At 40.0% G+C, this 27,439-nt stretch overlaps 1 protein-coding gene and 1 non-coding gene across 11 annotated transcripts in view; both read right to left on the reverse strand.

The window, feature by feature from the left end:
- Positions 1-743: 743 nt before the first annotated feature.
- The window catches only part of DYNC1I1 (dynein cytoplasmic 1 intermediate chain 1), a 438,502-nt gene continuing 411,806 nt past the window's right edge, over positions 744-27,439 (reverse strand). For 5 of the 10 annotated variants that reach the window (XM_077856834.1, XM_077856839.1, XM_077856835.1 and 2 more), the window contains 3 exons: positions 23,026-23,238; positions 18,770-18,895; positions 744-1,692 (listed from right to left, as the gene is read on the reverse strand). In XM_077856834.1, coding sequence (XP_077712960.1) covers positions 1,582-1,692; positions 18,770-18,895; positions 23,026-23,238 — 450 coding nt within the window. In that variant the 3' untranslated portion in view covers positions 744-1,581. The remainder of the gene's footprint in view (positions 1,693-18,769; positions 18,896-23,025; positions 23,239-27,439) is intronic. The other 5 variants (XM_077856842.1, XM_077856840.1, XM_077856841.1 and 2 more) reach the window with 2 other exon arrangements.
- On the reverse strand, positions 2,290-2,453 carry LOC144289279 (U1 spliceosomal RNA). The gene has a single exon (XR_013357254.1). It is a non-coding gene; the product is annotated as a U1 spliceosomal RNA (small nuclear RNA).

Genomic DNA, 27,439 nt, shown 5'->3' on the forward strand with positions numbered 1-27,439 from the left:
GAGTTCTTGATTTATTCTTGGTCCTTTAGTGTAAGCTTGAGAAACTTTTTTTCCCCTGGTACTTTTTTTTTTTATTAGATTGCTTTTAAACCTATTTAAGACCCTCATTATTTTTATCTTTAAAAATATAATTCCTGCCTTCAAAGAATTTCAATATCTCTGTGCCATAGGGCACTTAGAGAAAAAGCATATAATTTTTATTAAAAGAAATCTTATAGTTCAAGACGACCCTACCACCAAAACACCATGGAGATACTCTTCCTGAAAAGGTAAAAGTCTGTCTTCAGATGTTTTTCATGACTCACCCACTATTTATTTTAAATCTCTCTAGGCATGAAATAACTTTTTGAGAAAATTTTCCACTAAAATTGTTTATAGACATATTTCCTAGTCCAATAGCAATAAACATAATTTTCTGGTGTAAATTTTTTTAAAATTTAAAGAACTGTAAAACATTTGGGATCTGTTCACCTTACCCTGTTTTTCTTATTCCAACATTTGAGACCGTCTTTGGGCAAAAGTGGCTCTGGTGAAGGAGATAAGGGAAAGCTTCCCAAAAAGCCACACACATTCCCTTGTAAAAATAAAATCACAGTCTTGGGTTGAGATCAGCCAGGGTGGCGGCCTGTAAGTTCATTATCAGTCTTTAACATGGCCTTAATGTATTTCCCCGTCCCCTTGTCATAGCAAAATCCTAATCAGGCTTTCCCCAAGCAAAGGATTTATCCACACTGGTGCAGAACTTGTTTGGAACATTTTATTGGCAATACTGGTGTCATATTCAGGAACCACAGACTTTTGTTGGGACTGTGTTAGCTTGAATGACAAGTATCAATGGTCAACTACATTTGAAATATTGTTCAAGTACCTAGAAATAATAGGCATTAAAATTCATTCCGTTCCCTGCAACAAACCTCTAAAGATTTCTTGTCCTCAGTGGAACCGGCATACTGTAATTGTTATTTGGAACTTAATGTAACTTCAACAGCAGCAGAGAGACAATACAGTCCTCTCATTATGCACATGCTCTAGGATCGTTTATTTTAATGCTCTCAAATAAATATGTTCCATGCAGCACACCACAATAAATAAGGAGCAGCAATGTTCTTCTAGTAAATCCATTCATAATGTGAGTCACCATGTAAAACACCACATCTCAAGTCTTTGGCCCTGTACCATATCATGAAGCACACCACATCTGCACCTAATCATATCTGGCTTCATATGGATTTAATAGGACTATGCCAGAAGTGCATGTAAGAACAAATTTAACCAGAGGTTTCCAGCTATTAAATACAGCTACTAAGTAGTTAAAAGGCAACAACTAAACCCGTAAAGCCTACACCCCTCCCCCCATTTTTGAGACAAATATAAAGATAGAAATGCTCTGGTGAATTTCAGGTCAGTGTAAAGTGGGGTGGATACATTTGGAATATTCAGAGCAAAGCTGGCACAATATGACACCCGAATGTCACGCAACACTGATACTAAACGGACACTGAATATAAGTGGAATCCATGAGTGCAGAGCTGAGTTCTAGAAGGTGAAGGTGGGGGCGGGGTAGGAGGTGCTTCTTTTCTACTAGGCAGATAACTCAACCGTGCCTTCCTCCTCACTATCAGCTCTGTTAGCGCGAATCTCCACAAGGGTCCTGGCAAATCGGGTCCATTCGTCATTGTGGGGAACTGCAAGCTGCAAAGCAAATTAATGGAAAATGGTGAACAAAATATCTTACAGGACTGAAAGCCTAGAAGCCCACATGCCTGCCCCTCCTGAAGCAGCCATTTCTCTTGGAATGTAAAGGAAACCAGATCTTCGTCCCTGAATTGGCCCTGAAGTGTTTCTCTTAAACTGAAGAGGTGAAATGTCGATCTCAGGTGAAAAAATCACTCATAAAATTTGTAAAACTTCAAAAAACTTATGTAAACTATACAATTACAGGAGCCAACCTGACCTTCAGCTCAGGTCATGATTTCAGGGTCCTGGGATGGAGCCCTGCATCCAGCTCCCTGCTCAGGGAGGAGTCATCTTCTCCCTCTGCCCTTCCTCCCTCATTCTCTCTCTCAAATAAATAAATAAAATCTTAAAAAAAAAAAAAAAGAAAAGAAACAGAGTTAAAGTGAACACAGCAATAGAAATTGCATAATCGATTCAGATTTTGAAATAACTATGGTATTGCCTTTCTAAGTCCATGCTATTGGTCCTTTTTAAAAAGTGTGGCTAATGCACTAATACGCAGGGCAAAAGTACAGTTCACACATACAAAGAAATCTTTTTTTTTTTTTAAACCGGGGGCGAGCGCGAGCACAGGCCCCCACTACCACAAATTGCGCAGTCGAGTTTCCCGCGTTTGGGGAAATCGCAGAGGTCAGCACGGCCCGCGTGCAATGGCCGAGCCTTGCCCCGGGAGAACCACCTGCAGGATCATGGTGTCTCCCCCGCCAGGTAAGTATCATACAAAGAAATCTTACTATGAAATAGTAATTTGGCTTTTTCAGCAAGATCTTACCAAGAGTTTTGTTCTAAGTACTTTACATGTATTAACTCCTTCCTCACAACAACCCTATGTAGAGTAATATTAGTATTTCCATTTTCAAGGCACAGAAATATTAAGTCATCTTAGAAAGACTGCATTAGCTAGCAAATACCAATGCCAGTGTTCTCTAGCTCCAGGATCTGCATCCCTGACCAGTATGCTATACTGATCTGCCAGAAAGAGGGGTTTATAAAATTTCCCAAATATTATCTTTTTCTATGCACGATTCAGTGAGGAGAAAATTAATCCCACCTGATACAAATTGGGTGTATGGATTTTGTTAGTTCATTTAAAGGATAGTAATTTCTTTTCATAGCATCCAAAAAATGAGTTGCTTAAGGATACCATGCAAGTGTTTGGAATGGAAAAGAGAATTATTTGAAGATGAGAAGCAGGACCAAGTAGAAGTCTGAATGGCTTTTATAGAGAATAAAATTGATTTAGACTATAAAGAGGACTGCCCTATGAGATGGGGTGACCCATCTATAGGTACCTGTGCTGCACCTAGTCCATAAACATTAATAGCATTCATCTTAATATACATTTTTGAAAATAGAGAGGAAGCAAATAAAGCTAAGCTTTTTGGTCACTTTTAGAGCTGAAAAATTACCCACTATATATAGCCAAATGATTAGGAGTTTAAATTTTTATTACAGGGAATGATATTCTCAGATAATGTCTAAGAACTTCTTGGAGGATGGCATCATCAGTCGACAATGTATATCCTGCAATTAGTGTTCTGGTCCTAAGTTTTAAACATTTCAATAATATAATTCTGGAAATGATATACAGGTGTGGGAGTAAGGTCTTTACTTATTTTGAGAAATGCAGTACCAAGAAGAAGTCTCATTTGGTCATATGAATGAGTTTTTGAATGGTTAACTACTTCCCTAGTTACTGAAATGAATCCAAATTTCTCCTTAGACAACGACAGAAGTTCACAATAGCATTGAATGACAGTTACCCCTTTGCTCAGTCCATTTTCCCTACTTTGAGCTCTTTTCCTAGGTTCCACCATTCTTCATTTTTCTCTTCAATTTTAGAAAATACTGCACCAGAAAAATGAGGCTTCCAAAATAAATTCTCAAAAGAGCTAACAAAAGCACAAGCGGCAAAGGATTGGTATCATATTTATATGAAAGAATAGGTCCACAATTTCTTTTCTCTCCTCCAACTCCTGACCAAGTCCTTCCAAAAAAAGTCACAACACTAAAGCCTAGGGAGAGACAAAGCCAACTGTGATAACATGATTATAACTTTTTCTCATATGAGGTGAGAATCAAGCTATCGCTAACGCACCTCATAATTTCACATAACTTGAAGTCCTGGAAAAAAGCAGGCCTTCCTAATAATACACTACACAATATATGATACAGTGTATTGCTCCAGGAGTTTGTCTCCTAAACACTGTGTTATTGCTGAAATATGATGCCATACCAAATGTTTTATTGATAGCAACCTATAGAAACTATATACTCAAGAAAACAGGTAAATACATTGTGCATAGTTGCATGCAGTAGTAATGGCAAGACTGTTAAGAAATGATACTAATAAAGATTAGGACACATTAAGGTTTGGCTATGTGCCCAGATACAGTTGGAGACAGAATTGAGTATCACTTAATGACATTTAAGTTGCACATCTAACTTTTCAAAATTCAAAAATGAATTTTGTTAATGCCAACACCTGTCCTTAAAAATACAGGTTTGCAAAAAATAATAATAATAATAATACAGGTTTGCCCTCACAAAAGAGTTCATAATATTCTAACATATCTTGTCCTCTTTTTGATCTGTGCAAGTTTCATTTAGGTTGGAAATATTAGAAGTTAAAAAAAAATAAAAAGACATTCTACCAAGTATTTTTCTCTCTAGAATACCATACACTTCACAGAAATGTTAGTTTGCTTTGGTCCACAAACAAAACCACCACAACAAAAAAATGTTCCAGAGTAGAACACAATGGTAACACAATTGCTTCTAGAAACTTAAATGTGCCTACCTCATCTTATTACACTTTCTCATTTGGTTGGCTATAAAAATAACGCAAGCTGGCTGTAATGTTAGATTTAGAAGGTGAACTGCACACTTCCGCATTTTTAGAATTAAGTATCACCATCAGGAAGCACTTTAAGTATACTCTTAGCTTGAATGTGTGAATGTGCATTCACAGGCGGTTTCCCCACCCAAAGTAATAATTTTTGGCATTTGAATTACTTGTAGGTAAGATCAAACAGACGTCCCAACAAACAAAAAAGCACTCCTTTCATTTTACATTTGTGGCTGTAAACAGCTTCCGTGTGGACAGAAGTGTCCTCCGTATCCTCCGTATCCTCCGTATCCTTGGCACTCCTGACTCTTCTCATCTGGTTCTATCTGATTAGCCATGGCTGGAAAGGAGGCTCATGAGCATAAATTCATCTGAGACTTTCTCCAATAATATTTTAATCATTAAGTAGGAAAATTCTCTAAGACTGCTCTCATGTTCCTCTAACTAGCACACAAATGTATTCAGTTGGCACAGAGTACCAACTATAGCCTGCACTATGCTAGGGATTAAAGATACAGCAGTGAATAATTTTGGCATATGATGACCATGAAAAACAGGCTCAAATGATCATGTTTTCTTAAGTCAGAATGTGTGAATACTGGCATAGGTGCGACGTTCAAAAAATGAAAAGCCTAAAATGTATCTTCTTACAGTGACAACTGCAACACCTCCCAGTACAGGTTGTGAGTCAAGCAAGTAGCAGGGAAGCAAATGGCATGTTAATGACATGGCTTCAGTATCTCTTTACATTTCTATCAAGGCATTAAAGGCTAGATTCAGAGCAAAACAGTTCAGGATAATTTTCAAACAATTTCCATTTCATGACAGGAAAAACACAAATTTTTAATCGTGATGAGTAATTTCAATTGATTACCAAAAATAATAATAGTAATAATAAGACGCACGGTGAAGGAAATAGCCCATAGTTATAGCAAGGGAATACCATAAAGAAGGACTTTAAAAATTGTCCAGTATTGTACTGAATCAGCGTGGATATGGAAACATTTTCTGCCTTCAGATACCTCTGCCAAAGTCGACATCCTAGGTCAGGGAAGATTCAGATTTTCCCACTGCTTCATATACAGGGTGCACCAACCAGCCAGCTCACCCCCCATTAGAAAAGTTCTAATTATTTGCAGTGTACAAAGCATTTTCATGGCACAAGCACTCAGGGCTCTGATTCCTGAGATACTAAAATCTTAGTCCTAAGAGTGACGGCCTGTTATGATATGACCCTGTTTTTACGGCCGAGGGAACTAAAGACAAAGATAGTTTCTGAGGTAGCAATTTGGCCCCAAGGAGGAGGTAAAATGAACCTCAGGTTTGGACGGGAAGTTTAAGTCCCGTTCTCATCTTGGTTACTGGCAACGGTCAGCACTTAACCTCTCATTGCCTCAATTGTAAAATGGGGATGATGGTATCTGACCCATTTATCAACAGGGATGTGAAGAGGATGAGAAAGGTAATCTAAGTGAAGAAAATACTAGGAGTTCATCGTGGAATAGTCATGCGTTTTCTTTAAAGTGTCAACCAGATTCAACATGTTCCTAATCATGATATCTAGAAGTGGCATATTTATCAATCCCACAGCGTTGTTGTGGTTTTTGTTTTTATTTTCTTAGAAAATTAATTCTGATATTTACTATGTGAGGACATTAAGGAACAAGGCACAGACCTCTTTGGACGGGTAGGGAATAGGGGAGCTAAATGATTTGCTAAAGATCACATAACTTTCACACGTTGGTGCGGGGCAATCGGGAGCCTCGGCACTTTCTGAGATGCCAGCAGAGTGGCAGGCAGGTAATGTGTTTTGAACAACCTGCTAAAAGAATCCAAAGGCTGCATTTAAATCTTCTAAGATTCTTAGAAGATAAAAGGTCAAAAATAAAAAGCGAAAGTGTACAAGTTGTGGAGATTTTATGAGAATTGATCACGTTAGTCCCCTCCTTCCTACTTCTGAGGCCCTATGGGCCTGCCCCCTCCCGTCGGCCTCAGTGCAATGGAGGGAGGGTGCCTCTGGATCCTGTCCCAGCCCATCCCCCAACTAACTGGCCTGACCACTGGGTGTCTGGCCTGGGCTTCTCCTGCACTTAAAGGGAGGTAGAGATTGCAGAAGAACTAAATTTTGAGACCGGAGCAGCGTTCACTTTTTCCACCTCCAGTATCAGCCAGATCACAGTTTCTTTCCCTGCTCTGCCACTTAATTTGCTGTGTCCCCTTATGAAATTTATGTTTTAATGTCTCTGATCATTTGTGAGAAAGGAATTTTGAGACCCATCTCCTAGGACTCTTGTGAATCTTAAATAGGACCTCACCACCCCCACCAAATATAGTGGGCTTAGCACAGTGCTTGGCACATTATAAACCCTGCAGAAATGATGTATCTTCTTATTTTTCCTTAATGCTTATTCCCTTCGACTCCATTTTTTTAGTTATTTTTTGCTTCATTCCTTTTCTTTCTTCCATTTTCTTCCTTTCACCTGTAGAGAGCTTCATTTTTAAAGAAATACTCCTCATTTTTATTACATTTGATTTCTTGAAAACCCACACAAATAATTTCCTAAATAGCCATACTTTTAATATGAGGTAAATTTCATGAGCTGGGTATGGGAAAGGGTTTTTTCAGAACACAAGAAAAATGAGCTCCCAGTACTTTTTATTGCTCATTTTAAAAAATCAAATGTAAAGTATAATTATTCTTTATAAATACAGATATATCTACATATATGTGCATATTTTTTATTTTTCAGATAAGGCCAGTACAGCTTTCCCTCGCTATTTCCTTGTTAGGGTACTTTCTACCGTGGGATTTTACATTTTTAGCTCAAGTCCTAAGGCTTTGTAACCGCTGAACATGCTGTTATAAAAATCAAATGACTTTTTATAACCAGGGTTAAATACACAAATATCATTCATGTGTCCCTTTTTATAAGCACATGGCTAACAATTTTGAACAGTCCACAGTCAAGCCTCCCTCATTTGTTAGTAATTTTAAAGGGTTTATAGTACCTAGCAGCTGATTTTAAAAAGCTGCCTTATCTGCAGTAACTCCTACCAGCCCGATGTTGAATTTTTTATGGTAAAAATATCTGTCTCAGACATTGCTTATATAAAAGTAGGTTAATTAAAAAAAAAAAAATCTTGGACGATTAACACAAAAAACTATTCCGTGATTTCAGTTTGGTTTCTCAGATACATTAAGCATGCCAAACAAATTAAAATGAATAGGACTCCAAGTTTCAGGATAAGTATTCCATGGATGTGTGGCTCATCAGCATCTCTGTAATCTTTTAATTAAATGGAGTCATTAAAAAAAAAGTCTGGGACAATTATGTTAACCATTGATTCTGAACACATACACGACAGTCTACCTCCTGTATTAACCTAAAAATTAAAGTTTTCTGTTAGAAAGATATCTTACAAATTACCTTTTCACTTTAATACGCATTGATTTTGTTGTTGTTGTTTTAATGCATTTACAGAAACCGTGGAAGCGAATGTGGGTTTCCACAGAACGACTGCTAAACCTCTTCTAAGCCCTAAAAGGTTTTTTAAAAGTGCAATTATTAATGGCACCCCAATTCAGGAGATTGTGGACTTACTGGTGTACAAATACACGTTTGTGTTCAGAGGAAGCCGAGATTTCTTAGGACAATTCCCTCCGCCACACACACAGATGGAAGCAAAGTGGGAGGTAATAAGCAATGAAACAGCCGCTGGAACGAGCAAGCGTACTCGCTTCACATAAATACAAGCTCCACTGTATTTAACTCGTGGGGGCGTCTAGCATCACTGGTAACAATGGATGAAACCACGGACCCAAATCCCAAGCCAGAGTGCAGGATACAGAGCGGGTAAACACGCTGGTTCTACCACAGAAGATACGCTGTGTGGTACCTCCGCATGTACAGTCCTTTGAGGGAAGGCCAGAGGCTGGAGGTTCCATCAGTCTCCATTCGGCAGCATCTGCTATTCCCAGTCAGTAGGTTAACATTTCTGTGAAACTTAGCAGGATGCAAACCTACAGTAGTCTGACGAGATCTACTTTTGGTTAAGAAAGAAAGAAAACCTATTTTATCATAAAAATCCTATCTAAGGGACCCCTCATCTACCAGAGAAGCTTGAGATTGCTCTTCCAAAGTTCTCTTCCTGGTATCTTTATTTTTTTTTTTAATTTTATTTATTTATTCATGAGAATACACAGAGAGGAGAGAGAGAAGCAGAGACACAGGCAGAGGGAGAAGCAGGCCCCATGCAGGGAGCCTGATGTGGGACTCGATCCCGGGTCTCCAGGATCGCACCCTGGGCTGCAGGCAGCGCTAAACCGCTGAGCCACCAGGGCTGCCCTTCCTGGTATCTTTAAATGAGTGGTTGACTTTTATAGAATGTTTGTGAGAACACCACTTTTAAAAAAAAAGCCATTACCACCCAATTAAGGAAAGATATAAAGGTAGGACATAAAGTCAAAAGTAAACAGTAATAAATATGGGTCTATATCAATTTCAATATGCCAGCAACCATCGAAGGAAATAATTTATAATTACTATTTTTTTTAATGTACTTCATGTTAAAAATTTAGCATTATAGGAAGCTCGATGAAATGCTGGAGTTCTTACCTGCAGAGGGAAAAAAGAATCACAGCTGAAGAAGAAAGAGTTAATTTACTAAGGCCTACCGATGACCTTGCTCACATTTGTATTAAAATCTCATCATCCTTTTTTTCTTGAGAACTCTCTTAAGCATTATTTTTTTTCCTATTATTTGGAACAATCTTTTCCTCTGCCCAAAAAATGGAAAAAGTGCTAAAAACATTGGCTGATGGGCAATAATGGAAAATAAACTTTGTAAACTTCAATTACCACTCTTTTTCCATAACAGAAAAGATCAAGAAAATGACAGGGAAACAACAAAGCATGTGCTACTCAAGCTGCTCTGTCATATTAGCTGACTAAACATATATCCCTTTCCTTCCTGATATTATTAACCATAGGTTTTCTAGTAAATTCCTAGCAACCACTGCATCTAAGCAGTTTTGACAAAAAGAAAGCTTATTGCTAAACACCTTAAAAACATTTACCAAGGTAATAAAAGAAATGTCATTCCCTCCTACTGAATGTTTGGGCATAAAAGAGGTATTTTTATAATGTAGTTCATGATTTACCATAGCTATAGTGTCCAAAAAAAGCACAATGAAAAGGAAGCATTTTTCCAGTGGTTTGACAACTATTTGAATCAACTGTTAGGCTTTCATTACACTAGTGGCCAATTGCTCACTTTTAAAAGCACGGGAGGGGCGCGGGCTTGGGATAGGGAGCGGGGAAGAAGCACGAGCCCTCTTTTCCAGATATATTTTCTATATATCCTTCTCTGTGCAGCAAATATAGTTAAATGGATTATTTTTCCTGTCCATCAATCTAGAGTCAACCTGGAGGCTGCATTCGGGGTGCTTCATACGATTAAGCTTTCCTTTAACCTCAACTTTCACACCTGAGACATTGATTCACCCAAATACTGATGAAGCGCCTGTTCTGTGCCAGGCACTGTGCTGGGCCAGGTTAGCCTGTTCAAATAGACAACTGGTAAGTATCTGCTTTGCATATGTTTCTGTGGACGTGGCACTCTAAACATTAGAAAACCCCTACGGAGGAATGTGATTAACCTAAGGAAGTCTACCAAACTAATACATAAAAATTAAAAAATTTTTCCTAAATTAAAAGGGTGGCTGGTTTTTAGGCTACTAGAAGATGTTCGCTTTTTACCTATGGGTCCTTTATGCTAAGATAAATAAAAATAAAATATCTCATCTAAATGTTGAGAAACTCTTGTGTGGCCACAAGGAGAAAGACCTTAGGGAACAGACCACTGATCAGTTTTATCTGCCATCCTAAAAAGTAAGAGTGCAAAATTTATTCAACAATGTTAAGCCTTGATAGTTCCTAAATGATAAATAATTCATGTTTTAAAATGTAGATGTTCTGATAGCTGACATCCTCAGAAATTCATGCAAACCTTCTTTGAAATTAGAACAGAACGATTCATTCACTTCCTCACTTTGCAAGTCCAACCTATATAGCATATAAATATTTACGCATAAACGTGCATAAGCAGATACTTGATTTCATACCATTTTTTAGATATACCAATAGTAGCACATATACTCCTGTGAGAAACAAACAACTCTCCATTTCCATACAGGCCAGTGTTAATCCAGCCTCACAGATGATTGGAGCAGCTTCATGCTCGGCTGGTCTAAGCTGTGATTTGAGGCTACTGTTCTAAGCAGTAATTTTTCAAGATAAAATTTAGCAGTTTTGAAATTCTAAAACTAAACACAATTTTGTCAGCCATAAAAAAAAAATTTAACACTATAATTAATGACTGCTTCAAAATCCAAACTGCTATTGAAGATGACAGTTTGAAATCACAGAAGAATCATAAAGATGATTAATTATACAAACTGGTACTTGTTTCAGAAGGTTTATATTCATTAGACCATTTATCACCAAAATGGGAATATATGAATTTCACTGAATATTGCAAATTACTATGCACACATTAATTTGGTTTTTATAAAATTAGATATTAGGGTTTTCTTTTCACTGAATCAACTTCTCCATAATACATAAAAGTCAGAAGTATTTTCTTATCAATCCAGAAAAAAAAGTGGCTTGAAAAGATATTAATCCTATAAATTCATTTTTATAAGCTAATGTACCTGAATAAGCACACTATTTATATAATAATTAGTTTAATTATGGTCTTTTACATATATAATTACCAAAATGAAAGCCACTGCTACTACATTCACTATAAGATGAGTAATTATAACATTAATTGGAATTAATAGTGCTTTTTCTTTTTCTTTTTTAAATTAAGCACTTTTCCTAGAAGAAATCAAGTTAATACTAAAATTACAATCATACATTTTAACCAAATTATTTTATTTCAAATACATGTAATTTATTATGACATGGAAACGAACTAATATATTACTTCAAAGTAGCTTATTTTAGGTAATTATATTTATTAGCACCCCAAATCTGCTCATACAAATATGCCTTTCTGCTTTTTGACTTGACTGCATAGTGTTGTGGCTATGCCAATAGAAATTCAGGTAAAAACTGAAAAGTCCCATTGAAAATCCCAATGGTTTGTTTCTGTGTCATCAAATATCTCGATATTATAGACAGAACTAAGTATTTGGATTTGCAGTTTTTATCTGGATGTTTGGCACCACAGAATAATTTATGCCAAAGTCTTTTCTTTTCCAGGAAGTGTTTGGCATCAGCTAAAGAAAATAATAATGTTTATCCATTGAAGAGTAAAGCCAGGACTTGCAAAGACCTTCAAGAATCGAGCAACTTGTGGCCACACTCACTTAATGAGAAACACAAGTGTTGGGGTGATTATAAGTGGACCTGGGGAAGCTGAGCCCAGCTCCCCTCTCCTTCTGGAAGCTGCCACAGCTGAGCCATGCTATCGGGTTCGTCATCAGCAGGGGCTGATGGCTTCCTAAAGCACAATAATTAAGTGAACGGATTTCAAATCCAGTTTGTTTTCATTAAGGGACTCTCACTTGAATTAACCCCCAAATCTCAGTTTAACTTAATATTCTGTGTTCTGCACACCCCCTCCCCATGGAGGGGGGATTATTTATATTCAGGGCACCAACTTCTTGGGGAAGACTGATGTAGGCCCGTCCTGCTGGCAAACACGAAGTAGTTCCACAAAGCTAACAATTACTGCTTAAGTGTAATCCACCTTAAAACCAGAAACGTATTGTATTTATTTTGTGTCACTCAAATTCTTTTGAACTCCCAGCACTTCCAGTTTATCAGATTCCTCTATATTTGACCGCTCTTTAAAGTGCAAGAGAGATGGCTCATGGAATCGCTTCCTTCTGTCCGAATGCTAGCGGGCTGAGAAAACTGTGGGAGGCGCTTTTGAATAATCCTCACCCATTACACCTGGACCACAGTTCCAAAGTCTATCGCCATAGGCCGTTTTTCCCACTGGGATCCCAAATAAACTGTCATCCTAGTTTTTCCCTTCAGTTCTAAAATACACTCAGGCAAACCTTTACATCACGCTTTACCTTTTTAGCAGGTCCGTTTGATCTTTCACATTCACCTGCATTTTTCCTTTCCAAGAACTTTTCAAGACCCTTTTGATGGTATTAACGAACGTCAAACTTACTCTACTTCTTGAAATCTGTAATAAAATGACTGCTATTCTTTCAGCCCCCATAGAGCCATATGAAACAAGTGATTTGAAATGCCGCTGCAGTTCAGGGTTAAAATGTAAAGATGAATGCATGTTTTCTTAGGCAATTAGTGAGTGGGATACCAAACCAATAAAGCTGAGGGCACTGAGATTTATTCATCTCCCAAATTAGTTTTTAAGTTGCCATTTTATTTTTCAAGTTCAGCTGTAAACTGAAAACGACTTTGGAATTTTATCATTTGACTACTGTGGAAATATAATCAGGGATTTGAAACTTATGTGTATTTATCACAACTGAAAACAAAATCTTCCCTGGAAGAGGTTAATGGAAAAAGAAATAACAGGAGGTGGAGGATAAACTGCTTCTTTCAAAACTGGAGCTGCAAACAGCATTCTAACTAATTCAGATAAGCAGCAAACATAGTTGTTAGGGGATATTTATGACAGCCCATCTGTGTGACAGCACTGAAGCATTAACAATAGCAACGGGCTTTCTATAAAACACATCTGCAAGACAGGTAGATAGGCTGACTATCAATCATCAGGACACGTGAATAATTCTATACTCACTGGCCCATGTGCTATTAAAATCAGCTCCATGTATATATAGAAAAGCTTGCTATTCAGTAAAGGAGCCATGGTGGTGAGTAATTCTTATTTTTAATTCCTTAGAATATGCGTGTTCACACATCATTAAAAAAAATCCAACAATGATTAACAGCTCTCAACGAGTATATTCTGAAGCAGCATACACTCAACGTTTTGGGGTTATATTTTTAGTTAACTCATGACTTGTTATCCATGTTTCAATTAATTGAATGGGATCATAGAGCCCCACAACAAACAGACTGCATCCTGCAGTTTGAAGAGAAAGATCCTAAAATTTATTCAAGAGCTACGCTCATCTTCAACTGTAGATCTTAGAAAATTTAAATGGTACATGCAACCACTGCCTATTTAAATAACTTTCAGGATGTACAAATAGCATAAAAATCATAGCCAAATAAAAAAGGGGTCTTCTCTGTCTTTCACTGAATTCACATAACTTCCATTTATGCTAATGGGAGTTAAGCACCTGCTTCGCAAAGAAAATAGACCCCTATCTGTGAAAATAAATGTGTACAGTATATTTTCCAGATACGATGCTGAAATCAAACAACCAAAAATGTGTGCTATATCAACAAAGCATCATGTGGCCTACCTGAAAACATTGCTGTTTTATATTTTACCTCATTAGTTATAGGTCCAAGACATTACTCACGCCTTTGCCATTTAAATGCAACAAAAAGGAAAATGGGGTGGGGGATGGACATACTCAATCTAGTGATTTCAGTGAGCTCGTACACAATCCTCTGTTTACCCCTTCAGAAGTTCATAATAAATTGCATCAGTAAATCTGGATTCAGGCCACTGCTCTCTGCCATCATCGTAGAAGTCATGGAGGATAATTGTACCTAATAGAGGAGGGCATGATCCTGGGGACACTGCTGGGACTCCCTGCAGCAGCTGCAGCCTCAGCTGGGTTAGGAGATGAGACAGATGACTCTTCACGACCGCTGACACCAGAGTCCCTCCCTGCAGTGCTCTCCGGGTTGCGTGCCAGGTCTCCCAGGAAGCACGTCTACTTGGACCTGAATGGGGACATCTCTACTGGTAGTCACAGAGGGAGTTCCTGATGATGGTGTGACAATGGAATGACAGAGAGAGGCTATCTGTCTCCACTCCACCTGTAGTAGGCATCCTAGATATCTTCCCTAAAACTCTATTATACCTTCCGTTGAACTTACAATATGATGGAAACAAGGGTGTGGGAAGGTGAATGAGAATATCCAGTATTGCTTCAGCTCCATTTGTATGGCCTCATGATGTTTGTAATCTACAGCCATTGCTATTCCCATTCAACATATTTTGCCTGTCTTCCTTCCTTTCATCCTTCCTTCCTTCTTTCCTCTCTTTTAGAGAGGGAGGTGGTGAGGGGCACAGAAGGAGAGGGAGAGAGAATCTTAAAGCATGGAGCCTGACACGGGGCTTGATCTCACGACCCTGAGATCATGAGCTGAGCTGAAATCAAGAGTTTGGTGCTTAATCGACTGAGCCACCCAGGTGCCCCACACATTCAACATTTTTAGATAATCTTAAGACACAGATGATAATAATAAGATCACACAGCCTGTACTACATATAATGACCACATTTCTAAAGATTTCTCCTTTTCCCTAATGGTCTAGGTCAAGGCCATAACTTTTCATTTCCGATTCACGTCATGAGTGGGATTAAGAGCAAAACTCTTGTGGCAAGATTGGCTACATAATTTTGCAGGGTCCAGTGCAAAATAAAAATGTGGGGTGCCTTGTTGAAAAATTTCTTAGCAGTTGCAAGACAGTGACAGCTAAGCAATAAAGCAAGCTCAGGACACCTCTATGCACAGGGTCTGTGAGATTGCCCAGGTGATGCAACCATGAAGCCAGTCTCATTCCTGGAATAGGACCCTGGTGAGGAAGAGCCTGCTGCCCCTCCTTCTTCCTCAAACAAGCCAGGGACAAATGAATGTGAGGTGTCTTCCCGCAGACAGAAACCTATTCAATGTACTGAGGTCTCAAAGAAAATGGATCAACAAAGTATACTCTAAAAACCACCATTTACTTTCTTGTCCAGATTGTATTATAAGGCTTATTTAAAACCGTTTCATCTTCTTTCCTAGAGGGTTCCATAAAGCAACATTTTCTGTCCAAAGGCCAGCATGACCTCGGTGAGGGGTTCAGTGTTAATGGGGACCAGAGGACCAATTCTGAATACAGATAATGGTAGCACAGTCTACTGGCAATTTGATCCTCAATGCCATCTTTTTTCTCTTCCTCTATATTTTCTCCTTTTTAAATCACTTCCTGCTCATACCCCTTCCTCTCGTCAGCCATGCACCAGCCTTGATTTGACCTCAAATTCTAAATGGGGCCAGCTTGCTGTGAAGGCACTCTGACTGGCTTTCTGCAGTTTAGGTGATTTGGAAGGCTGGGGAGGCACTGTTTAGAGGGTACCTTTCTCTTGTAAGTACAGCTCTGCTCTGTCAGTTCTAGGCTGGTGAACGAGACAGCAATAATTACAATAATGGCGGCACTTGTCCATGAAGTGAGCTACCATCCCTCAGAAGTGGGCTTCAGCTAAGTTCTGCTTCCCTTTCAGTACATGGAGACTCTATACAGAGTTGGCCTTGAGAGATTTAAAATAGGGTAGAGATGAGCAAAGAGGAAAGGACTCTCCCCTTTATCATTCCCCAGAAATAAATATGAGCTAAATTGGTAAATACCTTACAAAAGTACTTAGGAAAAAACTATAGTTAAGACAACATTATCTTGTTAAGTCTGAGTTTTTCTGAGCTCTAGGTGGCTTTGTTTGTGACTAAACCATACAGAAAGAACTGTTAAATGTATAAGCCTACCCTGATTTTTTGGTCATTCACGGAAGAACTAGAAGATTATATAATATTACCTACTCTCAATAAAATAGTATATCCGTTTTTTTCCGGGTAGTGAATTTGTGAGGATAAGCAACCCTACAAATTGTTTGGTCTATTATGTGGCCCAGAGATCTTTCTATAGCCTGTCTAGACTCCAGACAATAGACAGACTGGCCTACAGCTACAGACATTTCTACAGTCTGTAATATCACTTAGAAAAGTAAGAGCAATAATATAAAAATGAAAACCAGGCTGACCTGCCCCTACAATAGTAGAAATATGAGTCTAACAACACTTTGCAATTCAGGAATGATGATAACAACCTGGAAAGAAGTTTTAGCAGCCACATATCAGCCAAAGCAACTTTTGCAAAATCATATATCCTCCTAAAATATGAGTCATAGTCAAGTAATTCTGTCCACAGGCTTACAAAAATCACGTTATTACAGAAAGTTCTGCATATATGTCATAATGTGTTTTCTAATATGTTATAAGTTATATGTTACCTACAGATAACAAGAAATGCATATACACAATACTATACACACGCACAAAATACCTGTGGTCAACATACAGGCTTCAGAAGGCCGTTCTTGAACGGCCTTGATTGTTAAACTATTCTCCTTTTCATCCCTCTTGGACAAAACAGTTTATGTTGCATATGATCTCAAGAGAGTTAAGGGACATTCTGTATAATAAGCAAGAGAGGTGGAGAAAAGAGTTTAAATTTCATCTATCTTCTGCCATTTTTGTCTCTGAGCATGTCTCCACAGCTTTTTCTCTCTCACAATTACATTTGTTATAAACGAAAAAGAGAAAGGAAAAAGAAACCTTGGGTGTTATATATATATGTGTATATATAAATACACATATATATATATGTGTATATACATATATATTCCTCTTTGCTAGCTTTTTAATTTTTTAGTAAATGAACTAACAAAGACTTTTTGTTGTTGCTTAGTTTTATTTTGATGGAGACAGTGAAAAAGATGCATCAAATATAACGACTAATCATTGGAGAAAATATTGCTGTAAAACCATAGGTAATATTTTTGATTCAGAGGGTATTCTCTTTCCCAAAGACTCCAACCTACGTCAATAGTCACCAGACCGTTTGCATCTTCACCATTGGGGATGAATATTAACCTGGTCTTTGTTGCTGTCAGGATGACTCAGCTGTGGCATCAGGAGTACTTAAGGGGTTATCTAATGAACTAGATAACATGCAGTAAAACTGAGAGATTTTTCCATGTTGTACTTAGGGCTGTAAGTCGTCAAATAGAAAACTCATTTCTCAAGTCCTTCAGTTTCTCTTTTATGGCTGAATTAAAAGCAACAACAAAACAACAACACCTAGCTTGTTTCAACATAATCGACTCCACCGTACAGCAGTATGCAGTGCATTCATCTAAGGTTCTAGTGTAGAACAAGCCATCGGGACTGCCAAATTTACAGAACGCCGACTGAGGAAACCGTACGGAACCTTCCTCGGAGTGATCGGCTCAGCCCATCACCAGGCAGGCACAGAGTACTGCCTGGGCCCAGGGTGTTATACATACAAATGTGGTAGATTTTCCCCCTGGAATGCAAATTCTAGATTCATATTACGCCAGACCAGCATTATACAACACTCTTGTTTTGTTTTGCTTGAAAGTTCAATATTTTCTTTGTCTTTAAGGAAAAAATTCTTTAACCTCATTGCAGATGAAGGTCTTTGTCAACGCTTTCCCATTTAGTAAGAATAAACAGACACATTTAAGTGCAGCTGATTTATAAGGTAATATTAAAAGCAGTATAAACATTTAAAGAGATTTATCTGAAATAAAAAATACAGATTTTTTCCCCCCTTCGATATGTGCCATGTAATTCCGGAATACCTCATATATCAGGTAATAAGATAGAGCAGAGGTATATATTTCATGTAATAACTTCGAACGTCATGAAAATGGCACAACGTTCTGATTCCCCTCAGCCGCTGGAGCGTGTGTGCCGTGGAAGGGGCATGAGGTCAGCCTCTTTAACCGGCTACATTTTCCCTGAAGAGTAAGAGTCCACATTGTAAGCGAACATCATGAAAACTTGACTGGTTGTTTGCTTGTTTGTTTAACAAATCCCAAGTCCAACCCTAGCGCAACGAATTTGACAAACTCATTCTGTTCTCCTGAAATTGGTGGGAAGTGCCACGCTCCCTCACAGGATAGCTGGGAATTCTCCAGCACTCTGCAAAGCGCCTGGATCATTAACTAAAGTGTCCTGCGTGCGGAGCCTGAAGACCAAATGAGGCCCTAAGGAAGCCTTAGCAAACCCCCGCTGAAGTCAATGGCAATTTGCAAACGCACTCAAGCGGGCACTGGCGGCTCACAGGTCTTGTCAATAATTTCACTAGGTCTGTAAACTAGACATACACGTCCAAAAAAAAAAAAAAAAAAAAAAAAAAGCCACGCACACACACAGGCACACACGACCAAAAACACCCGAACCCACAAACCGAAAAGTATGCGCACCTCTCCAACGTCGTAGATCCAGATGCGGCCTTCTGAGTCTCCGACGGCAACCTCCTTGCCAGCCTGAGCCCAGCGAACACGGTTTAGGGCGGAAGCCCCCTCGATGGCCACACTCGCTGTTGGCACCTGTCAAAGGGGACACGACGGCAACAGAGAATCTGAATCTGAATTCAGATACACAAATTTAGTGATACGTTTAACTGGGTGAGACAGAGTCACCTCTGCCTTCATGTGCACAAAGTGATATACCTCCCCTGTGCGGGGTAAAAGGATTCATTGTTCTTAAATCATATGCTCCACTGAATGAAGGGGTAGAGAGGAGACACTTTAACAACAAAAAGAAAAGCTGGAGAGTCTTTTCTCCACAGTCAGTGGGCAGTGAGTGACAAATATTTCTCCGGATTATTCAGGGTGTATGTCCGACCATACAAACAGCAGCTAAATGTGATACTTCACGATCGGGTCATGATTTATGGATCGATGGAGAGAGATTTCAGGATTTACTGAGATTAAAGATACTACAAAAGGCGGGGGGGGGGGTGATGGTGGAATAAAGGTCATATTAATGTGTGTCTTCAGGGAAAAAAATATGTATTGATCCCTCAAAACCTCATCGGGGAGGGGATGATCAGAAGAAGAAGAAAAAATGCAGGTGGGAAAACTTCAAAAGCTCGAAATCTCCTTTCTTTTTTTTTCTTTTTACCTTTCTCCCGCCCCCCCCCCCCCCCCCGCCCCGTTTTCCCCCTTCCTGTCAGTGTCAGGGTGGACAAAGCACTCTCTAACTTTGGAAATGCCCCCAAGGTGGTATCCTGAGACTGCAACACCTACCTATTTGTCGAAGAGGCCTCACATATTCTTTAATCAACACTGAAATCTGCCCATGTGGGTAATCACTATCATACTTATTATTAAAATGAACTGGAGGTGCTGAAATGGAACCTGCAGAATTTGCTACAAGAACCCTAGTATTAGGAAAAGATGTTAGTGGGTCTACCCCTCTTCTATCAACAGTTGTGTAAACTCTTGTCTTTAAGTTTGGGAGTTTATAACTGATAGATCAGATCTCTGAGCCCTCTACAAGAATGCTGAATAGGAAAGGACAACAGGTCATTAAAAAAGAAGAGAGTAAATCTCGAAACAGAAAGAAAAAAAAAAAAAAAAACCAGTGAGAAGAGGGCCCTAGAGATCCTCTCCCGCCACTGTTTAAGACCTGTGTCTACTAAACAGGTCGTTTTAGGATAGAAACCCAACATGTACTGGGCCTTAGCACTCCCGGCATTCTGCTGTTCAGGGAATTGAAACCATCTGTTTATAGGACATTATTGACCCAATACCTATCTTTAAAATAGCAATAAAAACTCCATCATATGTAAGAATCTATGTTTAAACTTAATCTTGAAATCAATAAAAATTCTTTTACCCGCTTAAATCACTGTATGTCAGTTGTGAGCAAAAATGTAAAACAAAAGTCCCCAACTCATTTATTTTTAAAAAAATACACAATTTCGACAATAAAGGTACCTGCTGTGCAGGCTGGAGCTTGAATTTTTAACCAAACCTTTCAAAGGCCAAAACAATGTGAATTTAGATGGGCCATAATTCTGTCAATATGCTTTATTATTAGTGTGCTACTCAGAGAACCAATCCGCGATTCAGCTATACCGTTTTCAGAGTTAGTTTTAACACCATAATTTAGGGAGACTGTACAGGATCACACTTTGCCTAACTCTGTTTGATATCAGATTTTATCAATGAATAATTTCAAAGATTGAATACAAATGTTGAATCTTAATACGGATATGTTAAAAAACTAATCCCTCAAACTGATTTCTGATACCTTTTAAATTATGCCTAATACATTTTAAAGAATCTTATTTATTGAGAATTAAGTAGTATAGCAAACTGGGGCAATATTTTAACTATTTAAAAATATCCTTTCAAATCTTATAAATGATTTAAAAATGACTATCACAGCCTGTGACATGTGCTAAAAAATTATCAAGTGCTGAAGGAAATGATAAAATATATTTTATTAGTTTGACTCATATGACCTCTCAAAAGTTGATGAATCCCTAATGAAAATAATCCATATATTGACTCTATCTTACTTCTGTACTTTGGTTTCACAGTTATGTTCACATTTTTTAAAGGCTCAATAATTTTAATCGCAAAAACAGGGAGATACACAGCATAGATTACTACATTGTGTGGAGGGCGGTGATATTGAGGTAGGTGAATATGAACTATCCTTGCATAGGAGCAGTTGGGAAAACTTGGTCCAAAAGTACAGTCATTTCAACAACACCATCACTAACGGATCACTCTAGGAATTCAGGTTCTCTCTCTTTCTTTTTTACACACATCTAAACCCTAATCTGACAAGTGTCTGAAAAATCTTGCTCAACTTGATCGAAGGCAAAAATGATCTTAGAGTTTTAAAAAGTGTTCCGTTCGCTACTGGATTTGAATCTGATTCGATATATCCACTGTTATTCTGAAAGCAGAATTATGTTTACCACAAAACTAAGCAGTCTGCATGCCCCCTAATGATTTTTAAAAAATGGTTAGCTATAAAACTCTTATGTGGTTGTGCCTTGATATCTAGAGAAAGAGAAGGGAAAAATTACATTTTGCAATGTTGACACCTTGATTTCATTTTACCTAAAAAGCAGACTAAAAACAAAACAAAATGAGTTACATAGGAACTATTAAGGAGAGTGTAGAACACTGAGTCTACTGCATCATAGTGGGCTACCACCTCTAAACATCACTTCTAGTAGATCTGATTTCTGATATGGGGAGGGAGGGGTCTCCTAAGCCCACCTGGAAAACGTGTGTTTTTTGGTTGCTTTAAGTGAATGAGTTTATTCCAGGAGGTAGAAGCAATATGATTTTAATCAACGGTGATGAAAGACTTTGGGAAACCAACACAGTGTCAAATAATAGCATCTTTTCGTGAAAAGCAATAATGTTATGAGCATTTCAACATCCCAAATGATGAGCATTGCACTATTCATGCCTTTTGATAATTTTCAAAGATGCTTCATTACGTAACCCTTGCCTCTGTCACATAGCTCTTGTAGCAGAAAGAAAACACAGATTTAAATTGAAATATTTTCAGAAGATGACTATTTGGCAGTGGCTAGAGGGGTACAGAATTTTGCGAGACACCACGGCTCAATAATAACACCTGAGGGATATTGCCCTGCCCCCTCCCACAAAAAAATAGTAGGGGAACCTCCTTCTCCTCATATCCTCCAGCTGTAGGCCTCCTAATTAAAAAGGCTGAGTTGCTTCCTGCTCAAAACACTTCAAAAGACCTTTCTCTTGTTCTCCACTTGCTGCAGAGTTTGCAGCACTCGCTCCCCTTACCTGTCCCCTCTTATTTATGGAGAGCTGCCCTGAATCACAAGCCAGGAAGTGATGAAGAGCCCGTTTCATTGTATTAAACTGAAGGATATTTAATGTTCAAGTTAAAAAAAGAAAAGTCACCACAAAACAAAAAACAAAAAACAAACACAAACCAAGTAGCTGAATTAGCCCCTGGGTAAATTTAAGAGTGTGGGAAAAAGGGGACCATGCACATGGCATCATTTTTTAAAAACATCAATATGTACAGAACTTTTTCAGAATCATCTAAAAAATTCCTTTATTGTCGATTCCCCCCTTTTTTTAAAAAAAAAAAAAGAGATGTACTTGTGAAGTATTCTGAACGTGACATGTTGAAATTCCACTTTTTAAAAAAATACTACGTTTCACATATGTGTTCAGAGTAAAAAAAAAAAAAGGACTGTGAAAGTCCGCCTGCGAGTTCAGCATTTTAGACAAGGATTCTTTGCCTCGTAAAAATCAAACGGAGGGTAGAGCTAAACGTAAAGGGTGGACGGAATCGTCTTCCTTGAACTGAACACGGACAGCGCTCCCGGGGCGCAGCGCGAGGGCTCCCCGCACCCGCCCTGGGCGTCCGCGGGCTGCCGGCGGCGACCTCCGCGACCTCGGCGACCTCGGCGACCTCGGCGCCCGCAGCGCCGCTCGCCCTCCCGGGGGCCCGCCGGGCACACGCACCACGGGGCTCTCCGCGGTCGCGCAGGAGCCGCCACGCTCTGGGGACGGGGCTGCAGCGGCGTGGAATGCAATGGGCGGGGGGGGGGGGCGGCCCGGGGCGGGGGCGGGGGCGGGGGCGGCGGCGGGGGCGGCGGGGGGGCCGGTGCGCCCTCCTCCCAGCCCTCCCGCCCGGCGCCTGCGCCGCCGCTCACCTCCGTGTCATTGTTGAGGTTCCAGAGGTCCAGGCGCCCCATCCCGTCCACGCAGGCGAAGAGCGCGGGGTGCACGGGGGACCACATGACGTCGTACACGTAGTCCGCGTTGTCTTCAAAGGAGTAGAGCGGCTTGTTGTGCTGTAAGCAGAGACCGGGAAGACTCGGTGGCGCTGCCGCTGCCTCGGGCCGTCTAGCGAGCCTAATTAAGGACTTTGCACATTCGCTAAGTGTCATAAACTCCCCGAGATGAAAGTCCTCGAGAGGGGGAACCGCAGCTTTAATGTGCCTAGAGCTGTCCAGTGGCATAAATAAATACCGGGGGGCGGGGGCGGGCGCGGGCGCGGGGGGAGGGGGCCTGCGGCGGCGGCGGGCTCGGACCCCGGCGGTCGCGACCCTCGGGGCAGGCGGGCGCGGCCGCCGCTAGCCCCGCGCTGCCGCCGGCTCGGCTCCGGGAGGCGCGCGGCCCGCCGTTGGGGCCGGCGCCGCGGGGATGCTGCCGAGGCCCCCGCCGCCCGGCCGCCCGGCCCTCCCGCGCGCAAGGCCGCGCCTGCCACCTCGCGGGCTCCGCCTGCAGCTGCAGCGCGGCCTCCGGGCCCCCGGCCCCGGGCCCCAGGCCTGCGGCGGGACCCGCTCCTCCGCGGGCGGCAACGGGAACGCAGGTTTGGAGGGGATTCGTGGCTCCTCTGGGGGGTTCGCAGGCCCTAGTGTCTCTGCCTCCCCGGGGCCGACTGGTGTGGCTCAGCGGAGAATCCCCGAACCCTCCCAGGGCATGCACCACGTCCTCCAGATCCCCCAGGATTTCCAGCAGCCCCGAAACCGGGTGTTTGGGGGGGATGCATTAGCACACCCCCACCGCATACAAATGCTTCCACTCCAGAGGGATACAATAAATTAAAATGGCACTCTTGATTTCCAGTGAATATTGTCACATCAAAATAGCACAGAAGTCGGAGGCAAGTTTGAAAGTACACCAGAAATAAAATGTAATTGGACTTCATGAATTATTCATTCCATCTGGCTTGTCTTATTCTAATTTCTGCATAATGGCTTTACTAATCCCTGATCAATTAATGTAAAATGAAATTTAAATGATAATGAAAGCCCTAGAGATAAAAGAAATTAAGTATTCTTATATCCTCTGACAGAAATCTAAACAATGGGAGTTTTTTTCCACAATGTCTTCTTCATCCAGTCAGCTGTCTGCATTCCCTTCATGGGTTCGACTAAATGCCTGGGCAGACCAGAGTAATAAGAGAAAAAAAACATAACACAAAATATGAACAATCAAATCCTTTACGCACGGGGTATGCAAAGAACGTTATCTGTAGGTAACAGCTCCAAACGTTAGAGTGAACTTCCAAAGTGTACTGTTAGCAAAGGTAAAATGCACAGAATGCATGTGCTGAAGTCAAAGTGAGAAAAATCCAAATCCGTGCAAAGACAATAACCTGGGGCAAAGACTGGTGAAGGTAGTAACTAAGTGATTTCTCGTTTCATGAATTACGTTGCTTTGGCATTGCTCAGCACTGAACACAATTATAGAATACTAGTAAAGCAACGCAGAAGATTTTAGATGGGCCACTGCGCATGAGGGGCACAGGTAGATGGGTGAGATGTGTTTTACTTGCAAAAAAAATGTCTAATGTGGGAATGATTTGAAAAAGAACGTAAGATATTGGGACCTCAAAATCGAAAGGGTAGACATTAGCCTTATGGTTTTATATTTTAATATTCTATAACTCTTTTATGTCAGAACGTTTATTATAAACCATGCTTGCCGTGTGATTTCAAGGTAAAATTATTTGCCCAATTGCTATTTAGGCAGCTTCTTGCTTTCTCTCGTGCTTTGGACTAGGTGATTCAAACTACCTTATCCAGAGAATCTGAATATCCAGTGACAGACACCTCCAAGTGGCATGACTGTATCATTATTCCTTACTAAGCTGGAGTAGCTGGTCCTTCCTTGATCACTTGTGAATACTAAATTATTTAACTCTTAGTAAAAGACTAGTCCCGCCCCAAATTCTTGATTTTATCGTTAGCCAGTCACTATTTGTTAAAGACCACGAATAACACATTTTTCTTCAAATCAAAAGGTGGAAAACACATGCTTAAAAGCGTCAATTCTCAGTATCCTCTCTCGGTGACCCAGCTGATAATATAACTGAGTGTATGGGGGTCTAGATGGAGACATACACAGACAGACAGACATGAAACACATACCACATCTGCAGTCCTTGTTCTGATCAATTATAAAACCACCCAACCTTAAACAGTCATTTTCTAGGAAGCCAATATTATCTGATACATTAGTTCTTGAGATAAATTACCCTGTTAATCTCTACTTTGTGTCTTTCCTTTTTTCTTTTAGTTGCTGTTTCTGTGAGAAACTTAGTCAAAGTTGTAATATATCCTGGAGACTTCACTTTTTAGACATCTGGAAATAACAGCTATTGTTCATGACTTACCAAAATCCAATTTTCTCCTGCTTAATAGTATAGTTTGAAATGCTATTACTGTCTAGGTTTTCTTCCAATTTCCTCACCACCCCCGACCCTCAAGACGGAAGCTCCCACTGCAAGAATCACTGGCATGTTCTTCTAGGCTGCAGTATGCACCCGTTTAGGGAAAGGAAGAAGGGCTTGCATTTTCAAAGGCTTTGTTTTAATGTGGATAAATTCACAGGTTGGGAGAGTCTTCGTCGGGATTGAACCCACTGTCAGGATACCTGGTGGACCAGCAGTGAGGAACCACTGGTTCCCAAGTATAACCTGGTATAAGCAGACAGGCATAGGTTAATGCCACTCTTCCATTATTAAGCAGTGCTATTTTGAATATTAATTGTACTTTTCTGATAAAGGAATTCTTTGGTCTTTTTTATTTTAAGGGGCTCAACGGGTTATCTGAAAACCCCATTAAAAATTTGGTGATGGAGACGAAGGAGCACACTTGTCGTGAGGAGCACCAGGTGGAAGTGCCTAATCACTATACTGTATACCTGCAACTAATATAGCACCCTATGGTAACTAACTGGAATTAAAATAAAAACCTTAAAATTCTTTGCCTCAAGTGCCTAATAGAAAACATTTTACAGTAGTAGGTAAATATATCATGAGCTATTAACATTTTCACAAAGTATGTCAAAAGCATCAGTGTCTAAAGATTCTGTTATGGAAGTCTGAAACCTAAATGTCTGGACTCACAACACTATAGCATGATCACTGATTTTAGAATGTTTCAAGTTTTGAAAAGATGCAGAGTGTGGGGACAGATCCTGACCGGTGATTTTTGAGGAGGATCCTCTAATATTATTTGTATCTCTTAAAGCTACAGAAGCTTGGTGACCTACATATTTACTCTGCAAAATACTCAAGGCCATTTAGTAAACTCAATATGGTTTCACAGCATGTTACTGTAGCAAGTGTTTTTCCAAACCATCAAATTTCATGAGACCAAAGACCTCTCCACCTGTGTGCTTCCCCTTCTAGTGCTGCGTTCAGCACCGGCACACTGCTAAAGAAGGAAAACAAGGAAAGTGCACTGCTGCCCAGCGTACTACACGTGTGACACATGCCAGTGAAACAAAGCCACAACACCCTGTGCTTTAGTCAAGTTTCCAGGGCTGCGCCCAAAACCCAAAAATATCCAGACACACGTATCGGCTCGACTTTACTATCCCGACTCTCAAACAGTGCAGAGAAGCAGGCCACCAGTCACCTCTCAGACAGACATGAAGGGCAGGGAAGGGTAAATTGTTGGGTGTTTGCTGTGCGTGACTCTACACACACATTTCTAATTTAATCCGCATAAAATCTCGGTAAGGTAGACAGTATTTACAGAAAAGAAAATTATAGTTCAGGAAACTTGGTAGCTTTCTAAAGGCCACGAAGGTTGTAAGTGGTGGAGTTAGATTTGATTGTCTGGTTTTCCTAGCTGCTAAGCACATCCTCTATCTGATGGAAGCATGTGGTCCTCTATAAAACATAGCAACGGTCTTCGGTCTTCTTAGCAAAAACAATAGCTCTGTTAACCTGTTGTTCCATTCAATTCAACTGTTATTTACTAAGCACATACTGCGTAACTTGTAGAAGGGGTTAAAAATATCACAGATGGTTATTTCATTTCCTGAATTAATCATTAATAATCCTCAAGGTGCTACCCATACAGTTCTAGGCATCCTTAGCACCTTATGACACAAACAGAAATTTTTTTCTCCAAAAAACTAGGAATAGGATACGAATGGCCCTTAGCCAGCAGGGATTAACAGCAGGCCATGCATTAGAGAGTATATTAAAATGATGCCAGGAGGCAGAGATCTGGGTTCCAGTTCACCAAATGTCTATAGAGCTTTGAGTGAGAGGCTGTAATTACATGATCTGAAAGATGAGGATAACACGGGACACATGGGCCA

The sequence above is a fragment of the Canis aureus genome, chromosome 18, assembly GCF_053574225.1.
Source record: "Canis aureus isolate CA01 chromosome 18, VMU_Caureus_v.1.0, whole genome shotgun sequence".
Classification (NCBI taxonomy): Eukaryota; Metazoa; Chordata; class Mammalia; order Carnivora; family Canidae; genus Canis; species Canis aureus.